Source organism: Clarias gariepinus, chromosome 4 (assembly GCF_024256425.1).
Source record: "Clarias gariepinus isolate MV-2021 ecotype Netherlands chromosome 4, CGAR_prim_01v2, whole genome shotgun sequence".
Lineage (NCBI taxonomy): Eukaryota > Metazoa > Chordata > Actinopteri > Siluriformes > Clariidae > Clarias > Clarias gariepinus.
The window spans coordinates 27,973,547-27,993,408 of record NC_071103.1 but is presented as its reverse complement, the minus strand read 5'-3'; the positions used below and the strand labels follow the sequence as shown (position 1 = coordinate 27,993,408).

Genomic DNA, 19,862 nt, shown 5'->3' with positions numbered 1-19,862 from the left:
ATATCGGAAAACTCACAAATGACTTGCGGATTGAATATAAAGTGCACTAAATAGGGTAAGCAAACGCATTATGTCACTCCCTATGTAGTGCACAGATATGGGGATCAGGGCGGTATTTTTATTTTGGCTTGTAATAAGTTGGAAATGACACTGTACCGTTGTGTAGATGTAGCTGCTGGAGTTTTTAGCACATGGCAACATTATTGTCCCGCATTTGTGTTGTCTTAACATGGAATACAGTGTGGATGACCGAGAGCAAACATGTGCGGTAAGGCATATACTATATATTATTCATATTATTCAAAATAGTTTAGCTATATTAAAACAAGCAGTGGTGTATGAGCATGGCCCACACCTAGTCTGATAACATTAAGAGTCCATATACTGTAAGTTTCTAACTGGTGTTTGCATTTAGATACTGTTTAATCACAAAGGTGTTCATGTAGTAGATCACCCCGAGACACAGTGAAACAAAAGGTTTTAAAGTCATAAAGGAATTTGCATGTCATATTTTGAATCCATAAAACTAGGATGAGGAAGCTCAGTCACAGGACACTTTCCCAGCACATATGCAAAGTTCAGCTAACTGTATGTTACTCCAACCTCTACACCATGAACTGATCAAAACTACAAAGTGCCTAAAATGTTCAGTTTTGAAGCAAACTTATGGCTATTGAGATAGACAAGCCACAAGCCAAGCTTATGTAATAATGGAGCAATGTCGCCTTGCACCTTCAGGGTCCGGGGTCAATTCCTGCCTTGGATCTGTGTAAATGGAGTCTATATTTTATTCATGTGCCGCTCTGTGGGTTTCCTCCAGGTACTCCGGCTTTGTCTCACAGTCCAAAGACATGTAGATTAGGCTAATTGGTGTCTCCAAATGGCTCAGAGTGTGTGTATGTGTTTGTGTGTTCTCAATGGATTGGCACCCTATCCAGGGGGTACGCCGCCTTGTGCCCTAAGTTTCCTGGGATAAGGCCTACGCGACCCTGTATACAGGATAAAGCGGTATAGACAATGGTGAGGGATTTAGCATGTCCAATCAGTTATAATATATTATACCCACCCACTATGTTAAAGGCCCAGGTTCAATTCCCACCCAAAACCCAACTACTGAATACAGTGGTCCCAAGCCTGGATAAAACAAGAGGGTTACGTCAAGAAGGGCATCTGATGTCCATCTGATGTAAAACCTGTGCCAAGTTGTGTGCAGATAGGATGGTCCGCTATGGCAAGCGTACCCTTGATGGGAACAAAAAATTTAGTTATAATCAGAATTGCCAAGTCTGCATAAGAATAATAACATCTTAGTTGGCATTAACAAAGTGGTTTAATGCTGTGCCAAATGTCCTCTATAAGTGAAAGACCTAGACTGCAGGCAGGCTAATTTAGCACCCAGACTCTCCTACTATGAAGCCTTGCTGTTGTAATACCTGCAGTGTGTGGTTTTGCATTGTCCTGCTGAAATACACAAGGCCTTCCTGGGAGCATATGTTGCTCTAAAACTTTTATACCCCTTTCAGGATTCACAGTGCATCCAGAACATGCTAGCTGTCCATACAATGTCCACTTGTGCACCCACAAACCATTAGAGATGCTGGATTTTGAATTGAATTCTGATAACATGCTGGAAGGTCTTCTTATTCTTCTTTAGCTTAGGGGACACGATGTCTATGATTTCCAACAAGAATGTAAAATTTAGACCTGTCTTCTAGCCATAGAACACTTTTCCACTTTGAATCAGTCAGTTTTAAATGAGCCCACAAGACACGACGGCGCTTCTGGAACATGTTCACGTACGGTTTCCTTTTTGCATGATAGAGCTTTAGTTGGCATCTACAGATGGCAAGGCAGATTGTGTTTCAAACAGATTGTGGTCTTACAGTGGTTTCTTGAAGTATAACTGGTCCCATTTAGTAACGTCAATAACACAATCACGCTGATGAGTGATGCAGTGTCCTCTAAGGCTCGAACAAAGGTCTTCAGCCTTGTCCATTACACACAGAGATTTCTCCAGTTTCTCTGAATCTTTTGATGATGTTATGCACTTTAGATGATGAGATTTGATGTTGAGGAGCATTGTTTTTAAAGTATTCCACAATCTTTTTACGCACCCTTTCACAGATTGGAAAGTCTTTACTTCTGAGAGATTCTGCCTCTCCAACACATCTCTTTTATAGCTAATCGTGTTACAGATATGATTTTAATTACAGTAACTTGGCTAAATCTTTTTTAAGTTTCTTGCTTTTTCAGCCCCTTGTTGCCCTTGTACCAACTTTTTTCAGACCTGTAGCAGGCATTAAATTTGAAATGAGATCATTTAGTGGATATAAATGTAAAATTTCTCAGTTTAAACATTTGTTATGTTCTCTATGTTTTATTGTGAATAGAATATTGGCTCATTTGTTTTGATTTTCTGTGTATAGAAATATTAAAAAAGCATATTAAAACTCCAATCTAATCCTAAAAATCTCCATTTTCATTTGTGGAAAAGTGCAGATTAGACAGATTAAACAAATCACAATGGTTAAACATTTTGAGATCAGACTGGAGTTTTAGTATTTATTGGATTATTGCGGTTTCCCCTTAATTAATTATTAGCCAGATGGAAATAAAAAAGAGACACTGGTGAGGGAACACCCATTTAATACTGCCTTAATATAAGTGATAACAGGAACTAACTTGCTTCACGGACGTTTCGTAACATCAAAGGCCTATCCTTTTAAGTCTTTCGGCCAGCATGAACACAATTAAAAATATTTTAGAGATTAATTCTGGCATAAAATAGTAGGGTATTTGTGTTTTCATTCCTCCACTCACAGGAGGCAAATGTTATTATTTCCAATGTGACTAGTAGTGCTTTAATCAGGTCTAATTTGTATAAATCTCACACACTGGCTGGAGTTCCTCGGATCATGCAAAGAATTTTTTTGCTTCAGTTCAGTTACAAAATAAAAACGTGTTTTTAGTGGTTACCAGTTCTGATTGTGATTTAAATGCACTACCAGTATCAGAGCATGTGGTATCAGCTGATACTCCATATTGGTCCAGTACTCGCATGCTTTAAGCATCTATTGCCAAGTTACGCAAAAGCTCAGGGTTGCACTCGTGGCATGCTGAAAGACAGTTTGTGTCCTGTGTCCACATGCAAGATCTATGCTGTGTCAGTCAACACAACTGAAGCATTCATGCATAAAAAAATGTCCATAATAACAAAAGATTATGAGATCAGCTTATGAAATGTGATCGCATAAGCAGGTGAAAGCTTCTGCACACCTTGTAAAAGCTTATGTACTCCTTAATGTTTCTGTATTATCCACTCCTCCCATACAGGCACTCTATGGATGATGACCTCTTGTTGCCCTATGCTGGTACTCATGGACCATCTCATTCCCATCGACATGTAAGGGACTGTCAGCCGCTCATCTACGGAAACTTGACCCATGAAACGTGGCCTGCTAGCACACACCCTGGGGTTTCTTTTGTAAAATCCAAGGCTTTTCTCTATAAGAACTGGAGTGGCCACATCACTGAGGTCTATGACCCTCTGAGGACAGTGTCCGTGCTGGAGCCTGGAGGCCCAGGAGGTTGTAAGGAATTCCGGAGAGAGCTTGTGGAAACCACTGCTAAAACAAGGAAGTGTGTAATTGCACAGAATTGTGGATTTTTTAACACACATACCGGACAGTGCCTTGGAAATATTGTGAGTGATGGCAGACAGGTAAAGAATAGTGGAGGAGTGCAGAATGCTCAGTTTGGCATCAGGGAGGATGGAACGCTGGTGTTTGGGTAAGTTTATGTTTGGTTTGGATGAATTTTAGGAAATGCTGCATAGATCAATTAAAAATGTAGGTGTTCCAGCTAAATAAAGAAAAGAAACGTGAATCAAAGCAGATCAAACTTGTTTTTGAGTTTATTAAGCTATATGAATATAAAAACTGTTTTCGTATCATTTTCTGATTAAAGGTGAAAGAGAAAGCAGGTAATGTCAAATAGTTTTTTTTTTTTTCTCGGCTTCATGAGAACTACTAATGCCAAATCTTGTTCCTAAAGAAATTTGATAGTGAAGCACAAACATGAACTTTGCAAAACAGTCCTGTTTATTCTTATCAAGCACTCCTGATAGATCCCCATGGCCCGAATGCATGGCCTGCTGCCTCAGCTGATCCAGCCGTAGTTCTCCGTCTTATTGATCAGAGTAAAAGACTTGCTCCAGCTAAACAAGCTACATTTGAAAACAAAAAAGAGACAGCCAAGAAACGCCTGAGAATGCGGAGACCCGAAAACATCTGCTCTGTAAAAATAGCACTGTTTTAAAAACAGTTGTTGCATAATAAATAGATAATAACAGTCAGTTGGTAGGATCTGGTCCAAGCTGGTTATGCATTTTGAAGTGCTCTGGGTTTTGTGGAAATTTCCGGTGCGAGATAAAGGTGTTTGTCCACTGGTGTGTCTTCTAGTCTGAATTATTTTTTGTCAATATTGCTCCAATGTTATTGATTATTGAACAGTAGGATTCAAACAGCAGATTTATTAAAGAAAATCTCCCCCTGATTGTCATGAGAAATGAAATTAAATTAAATATTTGCGCTCACTGATTCTCATGAGGGCAGCATTGTGGCTTCTTTGTTAGCATTGTCGCCTCGCACCTCCAGGGTCTAGGTTAGACTAGGTTTGACCGTCACTGTGTGCATGGAGATCTTCTATTCTCCCCATGCTTGGCGGGTTTCCTCTGGATACTGCGGTTTCCTCCCACAGTCCAAAGACATGCAGATTAGGCTAATGGGCATTCCCAAATTGCCCGTAGTGTGTTAATGAGTATGTGTTCCCTTCGATGGGTTGGCATCCTGTCCAGGGTGTACCCTGCTTTGTGCCATAAGTCTCCTGGGATAGGCTTTAGGCCCCCTGTCATCCTATACACAGAATAAAAGGGTATTGACAATGAATGAGGAAGATTGAGTGATTCCCATGCTTAAACCTTTAGATGGGACTCTATTTTTGTTATTCTTGTAAAAGATTAGCAGTTGTGTGCCACTGTGATGGCACAGGGGAATATTGCTAGCTCAGTTCCAGTGGAGGTCTATGAGATGGGGGTCTATGAGATGATGAGCTTAGTGGTGTTCGTGATGGCATTAGCATGAAAGTACAAGATTTGTTTGACCAGAGTGTTCAGGTGAGGAGGTGAGAGGACTGTTCAACCAGAACAGTGTGTGGCTGAAAAGTACTGCATGACAATGAAAGTGGGTTTAAATTAATCCAAATTTAAATGTAAAATAAATATAAACAATATATGAATAAAATATACATAATTAAAGGTTAATTATGCAGTGTGGATTGGATTTTTTTTATTTATTTATTTTGATTAGGCTTCTCCAATTCTCACTTTTACGATTTTTTGGCTTCAAAGCGTAGTTACAAAATCAGGGGTGTGCTGTGGCTTCAGCACACAATTATGTCATTACCTACTGTATTGTGTAGCAAAAGGCAAAGCAATTGAAACATTCAGTGGCACTACTTAAAGGCATAGAAAAGCAGACGATTTGGCACGGTAAGATTACAGATAATAACGATTACTTAGAAATAGCTCTAGGATGGATCTGTAGATCCCTACAGAGAGACCTGTGATAACCAATGAAGTACTACAGGTGGTATTATACTGTATCACAAGTAATCCTCTGATTAGAAATTATTAATCCCACCGCTCATTAACTTACAGACTGCATAACTTCACATATCACATCATGACATTTTTGTATCTGTGGCAGCCTCAAGAAAAATCGTAAAAGTATGAACTGAGCCTGAAACACACAAGAGACTTGAATAAGCCTAGTACATAGTGCATTCATTACAGCAAGGTTAACAAGGGAAAACATTTAACAGATCATTATCTTACTCTCTCTCTCACCCTCTGTCTTTCTGTCTCTGTCTTGCATACCTCTCTTTGTCATGCTGGCAGTTATCTGTCAGAAGAGGAGGTTTTGGACAGAATAAACCCTTTTGTGCAGCTGGTCAGTGGGGTGGTGTGGCTGCTCAGGTCGGGAAAAGTTTACATCGAAGAGAGCATCCGGGCTGAATGTGAAAAGACTCAGGAGACCGGTATGTCAGACCTTAGCACTGCTCTCGCCTGGAGCAAGAGCTCAGAATGGTGGGAGCTCAATTTCTAAGGAGCACGAACCTACAGTCTGCTTATTCATCAAATTATAATGACTGCATTGTAAATAAGAGAGAATATCACTCCTGATATGTGTTACAGGTAACTTGCAGAGGTTTGTTGACGTGATCTCGGCTCGGACAGCAGTCGGCCATGATACTGAGGGCAGACTCATTCTCTTCCACGTTGATGGCAAGACAGACACCAGAGGGTGAGAATAGATAGACACCACTTACAGACCTTTAACTACAGATAGTCCAGCCTCTAATGTACTCCAACACAAAGTGGAATAAAAAATAGCTAGAAGGTATGGAATTTAAAGACACCCATTTACAGATATGTAAAAGTACAGAAGTTAAAAATAATGCTTTAAGGGCATGTACCTAATCTTATTTTAATTTTTAATATTTTCTCTTTATCTCTTAATAACCGAGTATCGAGAGAACAATTCTCTAAAAAAAAGTTTGATTTTGTCCAGCTGTCATGAATGGATTTTTGGAGAAAAGGGCAACAGACACTTTTTTTAAATTCATATTTGAAAAATATATGCCAGATAAATCTTTACAATGACAAATGAATTTTTAGACTTTGCTCCAAAAATGTAGTCTTCTCTAGGTAGGCTTTCCTTCCTTCCTCTTAGTTGTATACACGACTTTCCCTCTACTGTCTGTCACTATGATGCTCCTAAGCAGTGTTAACCTCAAATTTAACCTTAAGTCATCTTATACAACAGTTAGTTCCGACTGAGCAATCTGATTGGACAAGAGGCATTTCACAAGTGCTCATAATGGAGTGTAACAGGACTGCGTCACTCCCTACATTCAAAACTAGTCACTAAAGTACTTTCATCAATAAATCTCATCTGATAATGTTCTCTGATCTTAAAAAAAAAGGAACACTTTGTCTTATTTATCATTGCTTCAGCGTTGTTCCAAATCGCCTCTAAACTGTCAAGGCTAAATGTGTGTGCCCAGTATGAACCTGTGGGAGGTGGCGGAGTTGTTGAAAGAACATGGAGTCATCAATGCCATTAATCTGGACGGAGGCGGCTCTTCCACTTATGTCCTTAATGGGTCACTGGCAAATTTCCCTTCAGATGAGTGGTATATAAATCCTACTTACTGTTTTAAGCCAACTATTACATTATTAAATTATATAAATTATATTTATGTAACTATAAAATTATTTAAATTTTATGAATACTACTAGCCATAAACTTTACTATGAACCACTATATACAATTCGTACACATTTATTGAAACTTATCTCATGTTCTCTACCTGCTCTGTGTGTAGTGAGGATAAGAGTTGGTACTGCCCACGGGCCGTGTCCACTGTACTGTGTGTGCATGAGCGTCTCTGTCAGCCTGAGGACTGCAGCCAGCATGGGACCTGTGTGAACGGCCAGTGTGAGTGCCAACCCGGCTGGGCCGCGCCCACATGTGCCAATCTAACATGCCAGCCATCAGCCTGTGGAGAGCATGGGCTCTGCACTTCAGGTGACTTTTTGCATCTGAGGGAGTGTGTGCATAAGTATGTTAATGTATAAGTATCAGTATGTGTGTAAATGAAATAACCTTTTTCATATACATTATAGTGTTAGAATTAGGGCTGCAACTAACGATTATTTTAATGATCGATTAATCTGTCGATTATTTTTTTTTTTTCCAATTAATCGGATTAACCCCCTTCCCCCCCCAAAAACCGTTCATTTCCAACTCTTTATTCAAAAACAGAACTAAAATCTAACAGAACAAACATGTTCCTGTTATTAATGTTAATATTATTAATATTTTGTTGTTATTTATAAATTACCTTTATTTTAGTAAAGTTTTCTTAAATGTATTTTAAAGAAAAAGAATTGATACCAGGGGCCTCAATTCTAAAGTAAGTTTTTAAAGCATGGCCACTTAAAGCTATATTTAACTTACATTTTGTTCCCAAAAAAAAAAATCACAATGACCTTTTCATGGTTAAATACTTAAACAGTAATTTGCATAAGATGACAAATCCCCCTGAAATAATTGGGTTAAAATGCCAAAAAAAAACATGGAAGTTTGCTTTATATGCAAATTCATGAAAAGTTCCAAATGTTTCTAAAAGATTTAGTCATAATATTTGAGGAAGAAGTATACTGTAGTTGACAGGGCTGGAAGAAAGAGGAGCAAAGCAAACAGTAACAGATTTTGCAAGGTAGAGACTTAAAGTAGCCATAAACACTTTTTATTCAGAGTGAAGTTCACATGGGACAGCAGTCCAAATAATGTTGCTCAGGTGATTATCAATTTGTGTCGGAGTCATGCACATAAAAAAAAAAAACATTCAACAAACCCTTTTTTCTGCATAATATTCATTTCAGACCATTACAGTCCAGAAAGGCATTTCAATTCAATTAAATTCAATTAAATTGTATTTGTATAGCGCTTTTAACAATTGTCATTGTCACAAAGCAGCTTTACACAATCAAAAGAATAAATGTGGGGTTTTTTTGTTTGTTTTTTAGTAAAAAAAAGTTCATGCATGTTTATTTTACAACTTTATTGTTATTTGTTTAATTCTTTACAGTTTATTGCTTTTTTCCTAGAATTTTTGAATGTAGAATCTGTTGCTTTTGAAGACAATCTTGCTCTTGACTTACAATATTGTACAAGTAAAAATTTTAGAGGGTAAAAACATTTCATAACCTGAATCCATGTAAACCTGTTAAAGGCAAATTCAGTTTTTCCTGTTGCTAAAAGTAGTAAATACTTTAATTGAATCAAGGTTTGTTTTTTTAGTTAATTAACTGCCTGATTGCCTGATTGCATTTGTACTTGCTAGTATTTAATAAATCTGTGTGTTCAGCTCTGGAGATGGTAACTAGTTTTGAGAATGTCCTACTTACCCTCGTGTCTCTCTGAACAGATGGCTGTGTGTGCGATGCAGGGTGGAGAGGTGTGAACTGCAGTCAGGGTAAACACACCCAAACTTAATTCAGCACTCCACCTCTTACAGTATATGACAAAGGGGTATATTATTAAGCATGTTGAATGGAAATTTGCCTCAGAAGTTTAATATTATAATCTATTGTAAGATAGATATAATATAATATAATATATATTGTTTCATAATTTTAATAAATATTTTATTTAATATTTTTATAAATATAGTTTCAGTTAAATCAGTGAAAGTGTTTCTGTCTCTCATATTACTTAATCTGGATGTGTATTATATCATGGACTCTGCCATGTGTTTTCATTTTTTTTATTGTAGAATGTACAGCGGGTTTCTATGGTGATGAGTGTAAGAAGACATGCACATGTGTAAATGGAGGAAGCTGTGACCCTGTGCGTGGGCGCTGCACATGTCGTGCTGGATTTCATGGAGATTCCTGTGAGCAAGGTGTGTAAAAGCAGTTAGTTGTGTTATATCACTTTTGCATTTATGATTGGGATTTGCTGATTAATATTAACACATGCAATGTATCCAAAAGTATGTGGACACCTTGCCATAGCCCTCATATTTAGTTTTTGAGCACCTCTCTCCAGATTTAAATAGCCTTTGCTGTTTTAATAACGTCCACTCTTCTATGAAGGCTTTCCACTAGATTTTGGAGCATGGCTATTCGGCATTGGCCCCTTCAGACTCATTCAGGCAATGATGTTGGGTTTATTTCAAAGGTTGAAATCGAGTGGGGTTGAGATCAGTGCATTGTGCAAGTCACTCTAGTTTTTCCGCTCCGGCCTTGCCAAACATCTAAAAAGATCTGGAACTCATTCCAAGTGTTAAATTTACATTTGAGTGCTGTTTATTGTGCAAATCAAGGAGGCCTTAACATCATTAAGCTGAAAGAACAAAACAGACCGATCAGTGTGATAGCAGAAACTCTAGACATCAGTGAGATAGTAGTTTAAGGAGAGTTAAATCAACACTTTTAACATTCTTAAAAAGAACGAATATGCTGGCAGCAACACAAAGAGGACGTGAAGGCCACAGAAGACAACTAAAATAATGATTGCAGAATTTCTTTACTTCTTCACTTGATCTGGCCAGATTAAGAACTAACAAGTAACCCAGTGTAAGTATCTATCCATTGACTGAAAACCTCAAAGCACTTTTTGTCTGCCAAATACCTAAATGTAAATGTAAGAACACTTTTAAGAAATCAGGCATTTCCTTGCCAAAGTCTACAATCAAGAGACATCTTCATGAATTTGAATACACAGGGTTTATCTCAAGATGCATTACACTTGGAACACTCATGAATAAAAGGACATCATTAGAAAACATTTTTTTAAAAATCAGGCCCAGACCCGAATCAAGATTCTTTGGGCAGGTGAAAGCAAGTTGTACCAGAATAGTAAGAGTAGAATATGGGGAAAGTAAAAGAAGGCCTTATGATCTAAAGCACATCACATCAGTGGTCAAACATGATGGAGGTAGTTTTGTGGCATAGGTGTGAATGGCAGGCAGTTTATCTGCGTCACTGGTGTTTAATGATGCCGTGACTGCTGATAGAAGTAGGAGGACGAATTCTGAAGTTGTGTATAGTAAAGTGGATCTACTGTTTGCTCAAATTCTACTAAAGGCTCAGTGCTTTACAGTACAGATGGTAAGAAAGCACCCAAGGTTTCGTGACTTTAACTAATGTCACTAACCCTAATAATCATTTTAAGCTTGTGAAAGTGGATTCAACTCCTCAATTGATAATGCATTAAAAACAAATTGTTAATAACAAATAGATTTTTGACACAATTTTTTTTTAAAAGGTTCCTGTCCAAATATTTAATATTTTTATATTTAACTACAGTTTTTTTGTCCATATGATGTATATAGACACATGCAAAAAAAAAAAGACATCTATTATAATTATAGTAAATCTTTCATCATGTGAATGCATAGTTATGACTTGCAAGTTGCATGAGAATGACTAACATGTCACATTTTGTTTCATGGAAAATAAAATCAGTTGATAATGGACTGTGAGCGTACTGGGTTTTCTCAGAATGTCCTCTAGGCTTCTACGGGCTGCACTGTTTACAGGAGTGCCAGTGCAGTGACCTTTGCCCTTGTGACCCAGTATCGGGGAGCTGCAACGCCACATTCCGCAGCGAGAGAAATACCAGTCTGCACCGAGGTACTGATTATATCACACTGTTGAGCCAACAGCACCACTGAGTGTGTTTCACATATTGTTTTTCTTAGATAAAGCCTTGGAAATAGCCCTATCCTTTTTTTGTGTGTGTACTGAGCTTTATGTGCATGCGATAACATTTGCAGACTCACCTGCATGTATAGTGCAGCTCTGTTTCTTCTGCGTTTTTTTTTGTTGTTGTTGTTGTTTTTGTACTTTTTTAGTCAAATCATAGTGTTGTCGTACATAGATAAACTTTGCTTTGAGATCTTTAAGAACCAGGCATGAATATCTTGAGAGTATCATGAAAGTACTCAGGATTGAATATTTTGTGATAAACAATTGCTCTGGATGAGAGCGTTTGCCAAACACCTAAATGTGATGTTGTTCAGCCACCTAAAAGACCGGTCTGCTCTGTGACCTTTACTGGCCTGGTAGAGGCAGTGAACTTTGAAGCTGCTGACTTGTGGCAAAACAGCTGATGCCAGGGTTCTTTCTGGTTGAAGGAATTGCATTCATTCTGACTAAAGAAATAACTAACAACAGTTATGAGAGTAATGCCTCCTGCTAGGTTTATTTAACTGCACTCATGTTTTGCATATTTTCATTGTTTTAGGAACAACTTACATAACAGCAGGGTGAAACAACAAAAGTGTATTTTTTTATATTTAGTAGTAAGAAGTTAAGCTTTTCCAAGCTTTTTTCAGGGTGAATGGCTTTACACGTGTTCTCGGTAACATGACAAACTACAACCCTTTAATTATTAAATTGTAAGATGGTATGGTCAATGTTTATTATGTAAGTCATAACAGAAACTTGGCGGCATGGTGGTGTAATGGTCAGCACCGTCGCCTTGCACCTCAAGGGTCGGGGTTCAATTCCCAGCCAGGCTTTATTCCCGTCTCTGTGTGCATGAGTCTGCATGTCCTCGGTGGGTTTCCTCTGGGTACCCCAGTTTCCTTCAACAGTCCAAAAATCTGCAGATTAGACTAATTGGCATTCCCGTATTGCCCGTAGTGTGTGTATGTGTGTGCCCTGCGTTGGATTGGCACCGTGTCCAGGGTCTACCCTGCCTCATGCCCTAAATCTCCTGGTATAGGCTCCAGACCTTTCACAACCCGGAATACAGGATAAAGCGGTATAGATGATGAGTGAGTGAGTAACATGTTTTGCAGATGGTCCTTAACATTACATAGTTAGAATTGTTAAAAAGCAAGTTGTGTTATTTATTAACCCCTAAAATCACGAGTCATAGATCCATGCTGGAAACACATTATATATATATATATATATATATATATATATATATATATATATATGTATCCCCTCATATATATATATATGTCCTGCTGGTGTGTGATGTCAAACTCTGTGTTTGGTTGCCCAAACAGACTATTTACAGCCAAAGTTGTAATCATTACATTTAAAATGTGCAAACTTTTACCTCGGAAAATGGAAATTATCTCGAAAAAAAAAGTAGAACACACAACATGCCCTTATTATTATTTAGGTTGGAGAAATAAACGGAAACAACCATAAAATCACATGATTATGTTTGTCTATGCTATTTCTTTGCCTATATGACCTTTTTTCTCACTCCTGTTTATATAGGTTGTGCTGAGAAAAGCATATAAGACATTCCAACAATTCTGAAGCCTGTACATATTCAGTAAAACATAGAAATACAAAAAAAAAGCCTAAAACCGCTCTGGGTTTTAAGGGTTAGTCTAAAAAAAATTTCAAAACAAGTTGCAATGGATTAAGCGCAATAATTCACTTTGGAACATTCTTTTATTGGAAAATAATCGAATTTTCTGGCAGTAGTTCTGCTTTGCAACAGGCCACATGACATCACTCCACAACTGTATTATTTTAATGTAAATAAAATTATTCATAACAAAAACAAGAATATACAAATATAAAACCCTAATTCTAACTATAGTATAAAGCTTTTAGGATGAGGCTGACATGAGCGATTGTCTTTCTTTAGCTCAGGTCCTGGCCTCGTGCCATCATCTGACTGCTTCAGTCATTCTCTCAAATGCAGGTTTTAAAATTAGCTGTCATCAAGCATCCTTTATTTAACATTTAACTTCATCCCTGATTTGGACTTGAGAACTTTTCCATTCACTTCAGAGAATGACAACCTGCTTCTCTGTGTGAATGAAAAACACAGCTGTTTCTCGTTCTTATCACTTCTGTTTTGGATCTGAATCTAAAATACTTAGAGGATCTGTGATTTTCACAGTTTGCAGCAATGCTGTACAAGGGGAGAAATGCTAGTTTGTTGAGGAACTAAAATGTTTGTTACCTCCCTTTCAGCTGGTCACTGCCTCGCCATCCAAATGTGGAAGGAGTGGAGAGAGCAAGAGAAGCCTTATCTGTCAGAGTAAGTGTTTACATCCAACATCAGACTCCTTTTAGTTACCTGACCACGTTGTGTAACAAAATCAATACCTTCAGCTTCTTCTTGTTGCGTTGGAAAAGATCGTACTTCACCTATATTCTTTTAAAATGAGTGCATGAATAGTAAATATAAGATTATTGTTATGGAAGTTGGACCAAATGCCCCATACCTTTATAGGCAAGACAGCTTTGTTTTAGCAAATCTGCCTCAAGAGTCCCTATTGTGTCTGTAAACGGCTCATGTAGTGGAGGCAGTCGCGCATTTATTAGCCAGACCTGCCTTTCAAATGCAACTAAGAGATTGGGAAGAGTTGCTATGGTTTTTGTGTAGTGTTTTGTGTTGGCCACAGTGGTCGATTTAAAAGATACAGTCTCTCTCTCTCTTTCTCTCTCTCCTTATTTGTTTGTGTGTGTGGGTGTCTAGGCAGAGCTGGGTGGTTATCACTGCTACCTTGGCTGCAGTCTTGCTGACCAGTCTCATTGGAAACTTAATCCAAGTGTGTGGAAAATGCAAAGGGCGTCCTCAGCAGGAGTATTCCTATGTACCTCTGAAGGAAGTTAATGGGCCAAGGGACAGTCCAAATCGCTCGACGATGCAACCTGCCAAAGCCCTCTTTCAACCAGATGACTCTGATTCAGAAGAATCCTTATAGTCTCTCTGTCTGTCTAGGTCTGTCTGTCTAGGTCTGTCTGTCTGTCTGTATGTATGTATGTATGTACAGTATGTATGTATGTATGCATGTACAGTATTTATGTATGTATGCATGCATGCATCCTTAACAACAACAAAGAAGTGTTCGTACATGCAGGTTTGTCCCTTACATGGCTTGTGCTGTCAAGAGTGACCGCAACATTCTCATTGACAATAACATTTAATAACACAGCTTCTCAAAATAAAAACCACAAGCAAACAGGAGTGTATAACAGAAAACCTCCTGTGTTTCAGAGTCTCCAAATTCAACTAATGGCATTTTAGAATATGGACATCTGTGCATGGCCTTAACAGAATTGTTATGTAAGACATCATCATAGTCATTGGCATGTTGTGATTACTTTGTATTACTCAAGTCAGTTTACATTAACTTAATAACTCAGGAACTGCTTGAAAACTAACCTCAGACATGAACATTGACGGCTGCTTCGTGTTCTTGATGTTTTTGTATTACTTGTTGCCATAGAAGCAGACCAGAAGTGAACTGCAAATCCCATAATAAGATATGCCACTGTATTTACTTTTTATTTTATTTTTACTTGGAAAACAGACTTACTCGGCTTGGCTCACAGCCAAGTACATGTTGTATTAAGCAATTTCCTTGGACATACATTGTAAAAATCATGCCCTGATTTGTTTTTATAGACTTGAAGAAACCAAAACAAGGACATTTTAAATGGACTCTGACCTTGATACAGCGAGTCCGCTTAGCAGGATTTGTTCACTCAAAAGAAGCAGCATCACACCTAAATAAATGAGACATGGAAGGGCAGGATTACCTGAGTCGACCCTTCAGTTTTAGTGCCTTATATTACCTGCTGACTCCAAGACAACAGCATTTTTATCAGTATCTCCTTTTTGTACACTATTAGAACAGGGTACAACAGAATGGATTGACTAGTTTTAATATGAAATGTTTATGAATTTTCTGAACAGGTTTTTTAATGAGCTTAACAGTCTTCGGTTACTGTACATACCCGACCAAAAAAATTTATTTACACCATATTACTAGCATTCTTATTCATACTATAAAAGAGGAATGGGGACAGTGTATTGATGTGATTGTTTAATACAGTAAAATATATAACTGTTGGTTATTATTGTGCTTCCACTTAGTTATTACTTCTGACTGAAAATGTAAAGTGACCATTTCCCAACCCAAGCCTGAGCAAATGATGTGTGTCAAGTTTCAGGATATTTTGAGGGGTGTATTTCATTTCATTTCAGTATATAATAAATTACCACAAAATTGAAAGCAAAAAAGGACTAGAAATTATTTAGCTTTTAACATCTACAGTACTGAACTGTGCTGCAAAATTTGAAACTTGAGCTAACCCTCAAAAAGTCAGACTTTCTTGAATTTTTAATGTAGACTAATGACTAGCCTCTCCAGGCTTCCTGAAGGACTTTTGTGGCCAGTTTCAAAGGAATGTTTTTTGTTTAATAATCCACATAGTGGCCTTTGAATTATTCAAACTAAATCTAATTTAAGGCATGGACCAGTGAGAAACGGGCGCAGATAATGACCGATGATTAGGTTGGTGATCAGTATACTGCTGATTCTGAATGCTAAGTGGTTGGAACATGCAAGAGAGGAGATTTTTCATGTACCTTTAGGCACTTTGCAAAACATTTGTTCCCATTTCTTGAATTTAATTCAATAATTAGTTTTTATTTAATATGATGAAATTAGGGGTGGCTCAAAGCATAGTAAATGCTTAAAAAAACAGAAATTTGCAAACCCTTTTCAGTTTTCCTGTTTTCACAAATTCTTCCGCATGATGTGAACCCAGAATGAGTCAGTGTGGTTAAAGCAGGCAATGGGACCAATGGGTTTCAATTATTGTGTTTGTTCCACCCTGCTTTTGTTTGACCCAGTATAACTTTTTTTTTTTTTTTTCTAGCTTTAATAGTTCTGCTTGCTCTGAAAGCATTTTTTTTTAATGTATCGCAAACATTGTCCTGATGCAGGGAACACCTTGAACTGCTTGAAGGTGCGCTTATGGCTTTTGTGTCACTGCTGCTGCTGCTGCTACTCTGACTGCATGTGTGCTAGTTCTCTAATTTAATTTAAGGGTTTTTTTTTATCTGGTGTTTTAGGTATTGAAATGTACACTTATAAATTTATACATGAGGTTTTATACAAATTTGTTAGCATTAGCTGTATGTATGATTCATTTTTTTTAGCATCCCAGTGACAATTATGACAGTTTGATCAATTTAGTTTTGAGGACCTGAATTTTCAAGTGAAATTTTACACTGCAGTGTTCTTTAAAAGTCTGAAGCCATCAAATATTTGTATAGAAAATTTTATTTGTGTAGCAAAACGCAACATTCATAATGGTATTTTACTATAATTTACTACTGTACAGTATCTTGATATGTGTTTCTAAAGATGCTATAATGTCTGATGTTTAAAACAGTACATTTTTATTAATATTAAAAAGTGTTGAATTATGTAAAACAGATGTTTTGTCCTTGACAATATTGATACAAATTCAAGGTAGCTGTTTTTTTTCCCACTCCCACTAACTTCTTATGTAATTTCAACAATACCATTGACCGTACAGACTGAATATTATCTAATGAATTTAGTTGGATCACCACATGAGAGTAAAAGCTCCTCCTGCTTTGTTGTGCAGCAATGAACTATTCTACAGTTCTTGCTTGATTACTGCTAATTTAGCGATTTTTTTTTTTTTTATTTTTTTTTTTTTTTATTACATGATGTTACTAAAACCATCTGTACTAGTGTGGGCTGGAAGTTGACCGGGTTGGGTATTTTTGCATCAGGTTTCTTTCTCTCTGTCCTCTGCAATTGAAGCCTGGTTTTTCACTAATCATTCTGGCAAACCATAATAAAAGCTGCATTGTTGAGCTATTGGCATTAAATGACAGGATGTTGCACCTGTCAGACTGGACTGCCTCAGTCTGGTCACTCCCACTTTGTGTGCGCTGTTTAGCTGATGCAATCCTCCACCCAGATGTCAACTCGTAAGCTCATTTACATGTCTTCACACTTCCTTAGTGTGTGTTAAGTAGCTTTATTAATTTAGCAAATGTATGATAAAGCACATGTTGGATTTGTATTCGTCATAGTGTACATGGCAAAACATAGAGATTGATTAAGCCGTGACTGTCGAATTTCAGCTTTGTTAAACAGCTGATTTGTTCCCTAGAGGTTCGATATTGCTCAATTAAACCTGCTTAACTATATAAATCTGATCATCAGTATTGGATCAGATGTTAGCTGTTTTATCTGTTTGCTCAAATTTTTTTTTAGCTGATAATTAAAGCTGATGTTGTTTTTAAAGATATTTATTTATTTAGAAGATTTCACAAAATAAAAAAATTCTGTCTTAAATATAGGACACAATATGAATGTTGCGTCAGGGTACTGCTACTATAGTGACATCAGCTGATTATATGTATTAAATAAACATTGAACTCTCGTCAGTGACCTTGCGCAAGAAGTTCAGAACATGACACAGACATCAACAAGATTGCATAAGCCAGATTCTAATGCTCAGAATGTTGCTGTACAGTACCAATAGTGTTTATATCCTGCCCTTTAATATGCTGAAAACACTATCATAAGCAAATTTTAAATTTGTTTGTGGCTACAAGATTTTTTAGTACTTATGCTTAATTAAAAACTGAACAACAAATTGATTCGGTCGCTGCACATCACTCATTCGTTCATTTTGGCTTTATTAGTATGCATATGGATTGATTCTTATACATTCTATTATGTTAACTGTGAAAGAGTGTATTGTATGAAGAGTTCTGCTTCATGAACCTGTTACTTTAGTAGAGAAACAAGGAAATAAGTAGAGTGCAAAATAATATTTACTTTGTAAGATGAGTACAAAAAGAAAAAAACAAGAACAGATCCAACACTGAGCTCTGTTTCATCAACAGGATATGATTCAGCAGCTCAAAGAACATGACTATGCTTTATTTTTATTGAATTTTATCACTTACATGAATAAACATTTAAACACTAGATTATTGGTGTATGATTTGCACAATCCAATAAATTTGTAGACCAAGTCATTAAAGAATCTAATTAACAAATGTCTTTCATTCACTTTATTTATATAAGTAATTTATTAGTATTTGGAACAATGTTTACTATATATACTGTTTGATTTTGTTGCGATTAATTAATGCCAAATTACAAACTGTTGATTTGTGTTATCTGATAAGCTAAGTGAAATGATTTTTCTGGGGATAAAGAAGTGTAGTATTAATTTCCTACATGATGTAGCATTATTATAGACATTATATATGTATATAGTATATGTATATAGTAACCTTACTCATTCTACTCTCCATAACAATTTGCACACATTACTATAATATAATAATAATATAGTACTATATACAATATCTTCCTTCACTGCAGCCATTTACAATCATTGCACTCATATTGTGTATAACTCCCTTTCTGTGTACTGTATACTTGTGCAAATTATTTTGCACTGTGACAAATGCACTTCTGGTTAGATGTTAACTGTATTTTATCTATCTAATCTAATATATATTTATATATTAGTCGCTGATTGGCAGATCCTAACTCCTGCATGCTACCATCACCTGCAAAAGAAGTGTCAACTTGGTCAACTTGCTGCTGCTCCTCGCGCTGCTTTAAAGTTTTGGCAGCCCTTACTTCTGCCTGTTGTATGTGCTGTCACCGTAGACGTTCTGTGAGGTACTTGCTTTTGCGTTAAACAACGCTGCCTACTGTTAAAGTCTGAGGAACACCTGTGACATGCTTGCAGTATGACATAAAAATTGGCGATAATACACAAATTTTGAAAAGACTGTGAGTGATGTTGTGATTAACAAATAGATATGATTTGTTAAAGACATTCTGCTGTCTCCAGCGTCTATAGCTAGGCAGGCTGTCCAGATTGGTGCCTTTGTCTTTGTCTGAATGGGAAACTGAATTAACACCCTATTTGAATTGCTATTGTCATTCGTTAGTTGCCTCATTCTCCTTACACAGCAGGTTGTTCTGATTCCCTGGTCTGAGTGACCTACGTCTTGGGCTGGGTATCTCAATTATCATTCTTTTCTTTGTCTCTCAGTGGACAACCTTAAGAGAAGTTCTCCCATCCTGTCAATTCACGTATATATCAAATCAATTTTGTACCATATAAACGGTAATACTAATTACGAATTACTAACGCACAACTGTATTATTTTTTGGCTCAAACTAAGAAGATCCCGCTCATAAAGCACGACATTTCAACACAATGTCAGACCCCCTTCTGTATTTTGTGAATATTGATGTTCCTCCAAAAACTTGCCCAGTCTTGCCTTTCTTTGGACTGGTCACGTGCGTTGGTGACAGTCCGTCACAGCCAGACGAATTCGCTGATTGGCTAGCCGAGTTTAAACACGCCCGTCCCATAGGCTGGCCAGGGTGACGTCACCAACGATCAGCTGCTCCTTTTGCACAACAATAACAAAGGA

At 37.2% G+C, this 19,862-nt stretch overlaps 1 protein-coding gene across 1 annotated transcript; it reads left to right on the top strand.

Annotated features, from left to right (window-relative positions):
* The first annotated feature begins 139 nt into the window (after positions 1-139).
* nagpa (N-acetylglucosamine-1-phosphodiester alpha-N-acetylglucosaminidase) lies at positions 140-16,986 on the top strand. Its single transcript, XM_053495193.1, has 11 exons — positions 140-268; positions 3,334-3,789; positions 5,957-6,096; positions 6,254-6,362; positions 7,126-7,254; positions 7,447-7,649; positions 9,055-9,102; positions 9,403-9,531; positions 11,135-11,266; positions 13,586-13,652; positions 14,094-16,986. Exons 1-11 carry the CDS (start codon positions 192-194, stop codon positions 14,320-14,322), a joined length of 1,719 nt encoding a protein of 572 aa, XP_053351168.1. The 5' UTR covers positions 140-191; the 3' UTR covers positions 14,323-16,986.
* Positions 16,987-19,862: the final 2,876 nt, after the last annotated feature.

Coding starts and splice junctions, on each gene's coding strand:
- nagpa (XM_053495193.1), top strand. CDS start 192: ATGGCAACATTATTGTCCCGCATTTGTGTTGTCTTAACATGGAATACA. Junction 7,650..9,054: donor GCATGGGCTCTGCACTTCAG/GTGACTTTTTGC, acceptor CTCTCTGAACAG/ATGGCTGTGTGTGCGATGCA. Junction 13,653..14,093: donor GAGAAGCCTTATCTGTCAGA/GTAAGTGTTTAC, acceptor GTGGGTGTCTAG/GCAGAGCTGGGTGGTTATCA.